At 43.3% G+C, this 9063-nt stretch overlaps 1 protein-coding gene, 1 non-coding gene and 1 pseudogene across 2 annotated transcripts; 1 reads left to right on the top strand and 2 right to left on the bottom strand.

Moving 5' to 3' along the window:
- Nucleotides 1-602: 602 nt before the first annotated feature.
- Nucleotides 603-1013, bottom strand: LOC117284070. Its single transcript, XR_004515157.1, has one exon.
- Nucleotides 1014-2812: 1799 nt separating this feature from the next.
- Tmem167b (transmembrane protein 167B) lies at nt 2813-8730 on the bottom strand. The gene is made up of 3 exons (XM_010605954.1): nt 8558-8730; nt 6121-6252; nt 2813-5336 (listed from the first exon to the last, which is right to left on the bottom strand). Exons 1-3 carry the CDS (start codon nt 8565-8567, stop codon nt 5254-5256), a joined length of 225 nt encoding a protein of 74 aa, XP_010604256.1. The 5' UTR covers nt 8568-8730; the 3' UTR covers nt 2813-5253.
- LOC104849490 lies at nt 6391-6638 on the top strand (annotated as a pseudogene).
- Nucleotides 8731-9063: the final 333 nt, after the last annotated feature.

Below are 9063 nucleotides of genomic sequence, written 5' to 3'. Positions count from 1 at the left end.
TGCTGCTCAGTAGTAGCGGGACTGTAAATATTTATTACGTAATGTATAATTCAAAAAAGCTAAGAGAGGATATTGTTTTCACCAAAAAGTCTGAGGTGCGCTTACCCTGATATAAACAATACTGTATATATTCACTGAAAAAAAATCACATGGCACCCTATAAATATGTTCAATCTTTGTGCAATTAAAAAAATGTAAATAAAAAAAAAAAAAAAAAAAAAAAAAAAAGGAAAGCAAGCCCGCCCTAGATGTCCCTGATCATTCAACTCACTAAATCTTGGGCGAGCTCTAGTCTCCATTTTTGTAAGCTATGCATACGTAACACACACACACACACACACACACACATACACACAAACACACCCCTTTCCTTGCCGCCTTTAGCCAATATCAATACCATATAATCATCGTAACAAGCCCACCCTAAAAAAATGGGAGGGAGCTGGGAAGAACAACTGCAGTACAGACGTCACCCTGTAGCTCCAGCCCTGACAGTGGGGCCTCGGCTCGCTCACGCTCAACCCCCCGCGCGCACCAACGCCCACAGTTAAGGTGCTCGCCCCCAAGTCCAGAAGCCCGTTGGCCGCGCCCTGGGGCCGGGCTCAGATCAGAATCGCCTTGGTAATCAGCGGCCCGGGGCAGGCCCGGCCTCGTCTATCTGATCAATTCATCACTTCTGAGCGCCGGACCGCAGGACCAGCTCCGGGACCTCGGAACCAGGGCGCTGCCGCCGCCCGTGGGGCCTCACTGCACAGTGCCCCGAGGAGGGGGCTTCGCAGGAGGGGAACTTTTCATTTCGGGGAGGCCCGGCGAGGCTGGGGTCACAACCCGATCAAATAAGATCAAAGTGTAGACGGGGGGGGGGAGGGGGCGCTGAGGAATCATTCGCTCACCTTGCACACCCATTCACGCGTTCATTCATGCGTCCATTCATACACTCGGCCCACACGCACCTTCCACAACACACTGCACAAGAACACCTACAACCCCAGGCCACGCTCCCTCTCAAGAAGCAGCGGAAGTCCGCAGCCTCTTTTAAACCCTTCACCCCACCTCGGAGGATTCTGGGAGGAACCACCAAGCATAGGTGGCAAAGCCAGCGTACCCCCTTGTCCGAGGTGCACCTTGCTGCCACCGCGTGGCTCGGAGGTCCCAGGGAGAAAAGGATACATTGCAAACTGAACTGTGGTTTTGACTTTTGTATCAACTGATATAAAACTTGACTATTCATATCTACGTATCCTTATCTTTATTCATCTTAAGTTTTAAAGTGGCCCAGCCGGGAGTAGTGGCACACGCTTTTGAGAGGCTGAATTTCTGATTATGAGACAATGCAATCTCAGGGGCCTCATATGTACCAGGTTAAGTGCTACACCACTGAGCCTACACCACTAGCCCTAGGAATAGAGTATTTATATCCAAAGACTACACAGACTATCCGTGAAATGGGTAAAGGTAGGAAAGCATACCCCTAGCCTCACCCTCTGTCTAGAACTTGAATGCTGTGATATTCATACTGCTGAACATTTACATTCGTGTTTACTAAAATACATCTGACTTTCAAACTCCATAAGTGAAAAATAGCGATTATGTGAGTACAATTAGTGCCTCTCTCATGAGTGTGGAGCTTTATTTCAACTCTTTGTCTTTTTTCAATGAAATAGGTATGGGGGGATTAAAGAAAAAGAATTTCGAGAATGATTTCTGAGTTGGGCGTGGTGAACCATGCTTGTAATCCCAGGTACTGGGAATGGAGGGTAAAGCGGGAGGATCACAAATTTAAAGACAGCCAGGCAATTTAGGGAGACTCTGGCTCAGTTTCAAAAAGGCTGGGCTGAGCTGGGCATGGTGGCGTATTCCTGTAATCCCAGCACTGGGAGGCTGAGGCAAGAGGATCACTGTGAGATCGAGACCAGCCTGGACTACGTAGTGAGTTCCAGGTCAGTCTCAACTACATAGTGAGACCCTGTCTCCAAAAACAAAATAAGCCAGGCGTGGTGATGCACAGCTGTAATCCCAGCACTTGGGAGGCTGAGGCAGGAGAATCGCTGTGAGTTTCAGGTCAGTCTCAACTACATAGTGAGACCCTGTCTCAGAAAAACAAAGCAAAACAAACAAAAACAAACCAAAAAAAGCTACGCATGGGGGTCAGGGATTTAGCTCAGTGGTGCCGCAACTGCCTGGCAAGTGGATCCCCTGTAACAACAACAACAAAAAAATATGCATGGGGAGTCAACCCACAAGTGGATAAAGATGTGGTTTTTTAAAATACAACAGAGAACTACTCTGCCATAAAAAAGGATGAGCTCCAGACTTATAGCTAAATGGATGGAGCTTGAGACCATACTTCTAAGTGAAATAAATCAGACACACGTGTTTAAATACTGCACTGTTTCTCTGGTGTGAGAAACTGAAGGTGGAAATAAGGACTGAAATGTATAATGGATTTTGGGAAATGGGAAAAAAGTGCTTAAAGGAAGGGGAACAAGGAAGAAAGGAGGGAAAAAGGAAGACAGGGACAAGAAAACAAGGGGAAAATAGAAACAAAGCTTTTGTACATAGGGAGAGGAAGGGGCGTGAGGGGAGACTGGAATAAAATAAATATTATTTTTAAAAAGCTATGAATGGGCAGAACCCAAGGGAGTAATAAAGTTCAACAAATTCAGCTTTTTGTTTTTTAGGGTTTTTTTTGGTAGTGGGGATTGAACTTGGGTCCTTGTATTGCCAAGGCAGGTAGTGGAACCACTGAGCTAAATCCCCAGCCCCAAACTCACTATTTGACAAATAAAATGGACAAAAGTTATAGGGAAAAAATTTTATTTTCAAGGATTTGTGCAGACAGTGGTGAATAAAAAACTTCTACTATAAAAAGGAGCAACTTCACTCCACCTGGGTTTATGGTAATGCCAAGTTGAATCTGAGGAAATATTGTGATCCTCACAACTCCACCCCAATAAGCTTCCCCAGAGGAACAGTTTCTTATAATTTCTAGCCCAAAATATATGACACTTCAGCCAAAGGAATGAACTAAACAAGTTCCTGCTTATCCGCTTACATAAAGTCAAGAAATTAAATAGGCCGGGTATTTGCTTTTCGTTGTAAATCACCTTTAACTTGTGCACTTTTTGGTACATTGTGGTATGACAACATCTCAAAATATAACAACTCAATAATTTGGGTCAGGATAACCCACACAGGAGGCTGTAGAAATTGGCTTGAACTAGAAGTGTAGAATGAGACTAGTTGAAAATATGAAACATCTCTAAGGTCCAAATTTAGAGACATTAGCTCTATTAGAAAACAAGTCATAAAAGCTACAAAATAACAAGTGCAAAACATGCTGAACCTGTTTCCTCAGTGACATTCCATTGGGCCAACAGGTTCCAAGCTCACACCCACAAGGTGCAACTCTTCTGTTTCACTAGATTCCCTTTCTTTCATGAGAAAGGTCCTCAGAAATGACAATGGAAAATATATGAATCATTGAAATTTACCCTGCTGACCAATTCCTAAAGAGATAATACTCCCAAATCTGAGATGATTTAGACATGTAGTGTTTATTTGATGACCTACACTTTTAAAACCTTTCAAAGTACTAAACTGCAAATTTCAGAACCTATGCTTCTTAGCAGCTTTTATTCTTTTGGAGTAAGCAGAGAAAAGATAATTTATTGCCACACAAGAGTCAACTACAGCTGCACGGACAATTCAACTGCAAAGTATGTCTATACTTGCTTATTATAATAATTTAATTTTAGACCAACTCTTACATGTGGTTTCACAACTCCATTAGCTGCTATGAAGACAGGAGGAGGGAGTGGAGAAGTCTTCCCCTCAAATGTTGAGTCATCTAAAATGATTTGCTCAGGAGCTGTACAGTCCATGTAAAGCCCTTCCATCTCAACTGCAAAGTTCTGTTTAACTTTATTTTATAAAACAGTGATTTTATTAACAAAGGCTATCAACTGTCCAAATATACCAACAAATACCAGCAACTTCTCTCATCTGAATGTCTCATGTTCCTACAGAGAACAGAATTTCCAGACAATGAAAGAGCACCGAAATATGAAGAAAATTAAGAGATGGTCAAGAAAAACAAGCAATCAACTGAAAATTGCCATAATCCACACTTAAAAAAATAAGTTTGTAACTCTTATAGCATGACAAAACTCCCATCTAACATCACAATAAATTCTTATACTAGACGATTTTACTAGTATATGAATTGATATACTAATTTATTTCTTTCTTCTACCCTACCTGTAATATATTAAACAATTATTTCAATAGTTTTCCCCCTAGTGGTGGCATTTAAAACTGAAGAACAGTATTTAGCACTAATTTAGAAAATATAAAAAAGCTTTAGGAAATAGCAAGAGTTGATTCATTTTTCATTTACCATTTGATCAAATGAAGTCTCCTTTCAGGGATAAGGTAGAAAGAAAGTGTTTTCTTGTCTAAGTCATTGCTTTCTAGTTTCATCATACAAAGATTAATTCCCAAATTTTATGAAAGCTCAGATTCTCTTGGCAAAATCCTCCAGATACCAGCACACAGGAAGCTGCTTCATCTGTTCTCTTTTTGCAATAGGAGCCATGCCTCTTTCTTATGTTCCCAGATGGGTATAAAAAGATAAATTTCTAAAGTCAAATTTCTTGGCTTTTCATAACTTCTATTTCCCACCCACCAACCTCCCTCACCAATTTGCCAAATCCAATCAAAGAGTGAAAAAAGTGAAGTCTTGAAAATTATTTCTCCTTCCAAGAGGTCTTAACATAGTTTATGTCCTTTCCTAGTGCCCCAGTTTGGAAAGATCCTGATGAGGGACTGAAGAACAAAATAGGTGATAGGGTTTCTGTTGTTTGTCTTGCAGACCTGGGGATCAAACCCAAAGCCTTACACATGTTAAGCAAATGCTTTACCACTGAGCTTTGACCACAGCCCAGGTGACAGGCTCTTAAGCAAGAGGTATATGATCTTTTCACCAAGGGATGTAATTTATCTGGGCATTATATGCTCACCGCTGAAGGCTGATTTACACATAGATCAAAGGAAGATGGCTTTCTGGAGTCCACTGGAGCATAAATAATGTTCATGACCATGAGGAAATTCCCCCACAATGGCAGGGACAGATGCTCATCCTGGGGACTTTGATGATTTTAGTTGAACTCTCCTACACTGGGTCCAGGCCTCCAACAGGTTCTTCACCCTTGTCCCCTTGTTTGGGAGCTGATGAGTTGGATACTTTGGAATTCATTTTATAAACAAGACATAAAAGGCCATTACAACGCAGGAAACTGCCACAGCAGCATGCAGCCTGGTTCCGATCACAGCAGCTAGCAGCAAAAAGAAAAAGAGAAGAAATCACACCCTGCCCTTCAAAAGAGCCCTCACATTCAAGGTGATATTCTGAAATTACAGACTAAGAAACCTATCAAGGTTCTCAAAAACCAAAGAATTTCCTTAAATGCTAGTTAAGCCCTAGGTAGATACAGCATTTGTTTGTATTTTACCCTACTTTGAAAAAGATTTAGGTAGGTAGGATTCCAGATGATGGTATTCCAAATAAAAAGTAAAAATACATTTGAGTTAGTTAAATCAAAATTTAAAAGGCGCTGGGCGTGCTGGCACATGCCTATGATCCCAGCACTCAGGAGGCTGAGGCAGGAGGATCACTATGAGTTGGAGACCAGCCTGGGTTACATAGTGAGTTCCAGGTCACTCTCAGCCACATAGTGAGACCCTGTCTCAAAAAAAACACCAAAAAAAGGGCTGGGGGTTTAGCTCTGTGGTTCTACCGCCTGCCTCCCCAAGCACAAGGACCTGAATTCGATCCTGGGTACCAAAAAAAAAACTTAAAAGAAATGTCACTGTAGGAGAATACTAAAATTACCTGGATACTAAAATAAACAATTATCTTTTAAATAACAGTAAATTTAAAATTTATCTCTTCCCTCAATATTTCCGGAAAATGATTATTTTACTGACTTCAATATGTCATATCAGCGACTTTTTTCTAAGAAGGGAACAAAATATAATCCCAGTCCTTTACATCCCTAGTTGTAGCACCACAGTGTCTGGAAATGGCCATCTACCCTCCCTGTTCAGACATAACCTTACCTTTGTAAAACACACCCCAAACTCCCTTCTTCTCTGACAACAGCCAGGTTTTGAGGCGAGGTACTTTCTTGAAGTAGGCACACGTGCAAACAAAGAGCAAACCGAACACCAGAATCCCATCCAAGGAGTACACTGTCACATAAAAAAGAAAAGAAAACCTTTGGTGCTGAGCTACCTTGAGAAAGGTGATCCCACCTGACAGTCCTTGAGGACAGAGTATGATATAAAATCAAGATAGGCCTTTTGCCTCCTTGTACCTCTGGAAGCAACATGGGTCACCAGCAGCTCTACTGCAGCCACTGAGGAAATTCGGCCAGGGCTCTTGCTCTTGCTGAGTGTGCTTAAACTGACAAGGTTTGATCAGGAAACATGGCTTGAACACGTGCTGCCAATGTTTCTGTCAGTGTGTGAAAGATATTGGCTTCATCAAGTTGGTCTAAGTGATCATCCTTCAATGGATTAACCAGGATGTCCATTCAATGAGAGAGACCATGCTAACTCTGTATACATAAAATTAAAAATTTTAAAGCTCTCAAAAAAATCAATATGAGCTGGGCATGGTGGCATACGCCTTTAATCCTAGCACTTGGGAGGCTGAGACAGGAGGATTGCTGTGAGTTTGAGACCAACCTGGGCTACACAGTGAGTTCTATCCAGGTCAGTCTCAACTACACAGTGAGACCCTGTCTCAAAAGAAAAAACAACAACAAAAAAATCAATATGAAACCTCACTGGCAGTGCCAGCACTTGATGAGAGGGAGCCAAGGTCCTGGAACTAACAATATTACCCTACTGTTTCCAAAACTTGCTTACAGGCATCCCTGCTGCAACAGTTTTACTGCCCCCTCCCATCATCCCCTTTCATAAACTAAAATCCCAAGAGTGCATCAGTTTGTGTGGAATCAGCCTCCCAGAAATGACCAGTATTGGCAGTACGTTGAGCAAAGTGTAAGAATCCTTGGAGCCTGAATGTTAAAAATCCCACAAATGATGCTTCGACATAGTAGAAAGCTTTAAACTCTTGGTTCTATTTCTTCTTACATATGTAAATCAAGCTATTTATTGTCCTGTTAAGCACAATGAGTCACCTCACTGCAAAAAACAAAACAAACAAATTGTTTGCACTGGTCCACAAGGGTAGAAGACACTATGTTGTCAGAATGGGTTTGGAGGTTTTGAGACAGGGTCTCACTATATAGTACAGGCTCTTCAACTCACTATGTAATACAGTTGTCCCTGAACTTGTGGTGATCTTCCTGCCTCAGTCTCCCCAGTGCATGGATCGCATGTGTGTAACACCATGCCAGTCCAGAATGAATTCTTAAAGAAATTTATTTTTCTGGTACTGGGCATTGAACCCAGAGCCTCACTCATGCTTAGAATGTGCTTATTTCCTGGTTCAAATTATTTCTCCCTCTGGGTGATGTCCTTTCTTTTATTGTGTGTAGTATCCTGAGACCACTGACTGGCCAGCAAGTCTCAAATGGATATTTTATATAACCGGTGTCTATCAGTTCTAGACCAGATACCTCTCTTCTGTCAGTGAAATTATCTCACCACTAGGTCCAATATATTAATACATACATTAGGTTTTTATAAAGAATGATATCTCATCCCATACTCTTTTTTTTTTCTAATCCCTTATGTTTTACAGACACTGCCATAATTCACAAGTAGGTGAAATGTGAATCTTTATCAACAAGGTATCTTTGGAAGGTAACTTTCTTGTGTCCTGCAAATCATACTGCCTAAAAGACTTTCTTTTCTCTCCTCTAGGGATGACTCTCAAGACCACAATAGCAGTGCATCTTTCCCTCCCCTGGAATTTGGAAATCCTGTCTATAAAGTGTTTGAAGAGGCCCAGAAAATTAGGTCAGATAAACAGGGTGGCAAATGCTACACCATTTAGGAAAGGCAGTATCTAAATCCACCCCTTGCAACAGTAGCCAAGGTCTCCAGATCAAATCAACCCGCTAAAAGTTTAATACCAACAAGAGAAGGCTTTTGAAATGACTTATGTTCAATATAGGAGAACGTTTAGGCAGGTGTACATTCACACAACACACACTCCGAAGTGGGGGGACTGATATCTTCTGTGATTTCTTGGTGTGGTCCTCTCAAAGAGCCTGCTATCCCCAAGTATGAGAACGTAGGGTCTTGAGAGGAAGATTCTCTGCCCTGGGGCTAAACAGGCCTGGTACTTCAGGCACTGGCTCCCTAAGGGTTTGGACAAACTTCTAGTAAGGAAAAGAGAGAAAGCAAAGATTAGAGACAGAAGACTGAGGTGTGGGCAGGAAAGGTGCGGAGGAACTGGAGAGGAACCAGAAAAGCAGGTGATGTGGAGGGGGCGGGGAGAGTGGCCACGTCAGTCCCCGCCCCGCCCGCCACGTTTTTCCCCTCCTTCACTTCCACCCTCAGTGGGGGCACCAGCTCTCACCGTTGGTCATGGCGGCTGAGCCCGGGACTGGGTAAGGCGTCCGGGTTCAGCGGTGATAGCGGCGAAGGCGGGGAACCCAGCTCCCACTTGACACTTCCCGATCCGGGCCGCGGCGACGGGCTGGCGCTGTAGTACGCAAGCGCAAGGGACGAGGGGCGAGCGCCGAACGCAGTCGAGTGCTGCTAGCCGATTGCCGAGCTAGGGGACCTGCGTGGGTTGCGTGCTGACGTAGGGTAGGGAGAGCTCCCTTTGCTAGGCTTCCTGCGGGCGCCTGCACACCGACCTTATTGAGCACGCCCCGCGGAAGTTAGGGCCAGGTGGGTGTGTTCGAAGGCTGAGGGTTTTTGCCTGCAGCAGCTGCTCTGTGTGACTATGCGTGTATGTCAGCAGCAGCCTTCCTGCAGCAGAAAGGTTTCACTCAAGAAACTTCCACTTTTAAGGACCGGGCATTTAGCGGTGCTACCTCCCTCGCAAGCTCAAGGACCTGAGTTCGATTCCCCGGTACC

The sequence above is a fragment of the Fukomys damarensis genome, unplaced genomic scaffold (genome assembly GCF_012274545.1).
Source record: "Fukomys damarensis isolate Sample0158 unplaced genomic scaffold, DMR_v1.0_HiC HiC_scaffold_33, whole genome shotgun sequence".
NCBI lineage: Eukaryota > Metazoa > Chordata > Mammalia > Rodentia > Bathyergidae > Fukomys > Fukomys damarensis.
Note: the sequence above shows the minus strand (reverse complement) of the source record. Positions and strands in the feature narration are given on the sequence as shown.

Excerpts from the sequence above, each read along its gene's own strand:
- Tmem167b (XM_010605954.1), bottom strand. Across the intron at positions 5,337-6,120 it reads TTGGGGTGTGTTTTACAAAG|CTGCTGTGATCGGAACCAGG; the intron begins GTAAGGTTATGT and ends TTTTGCTGCTAG.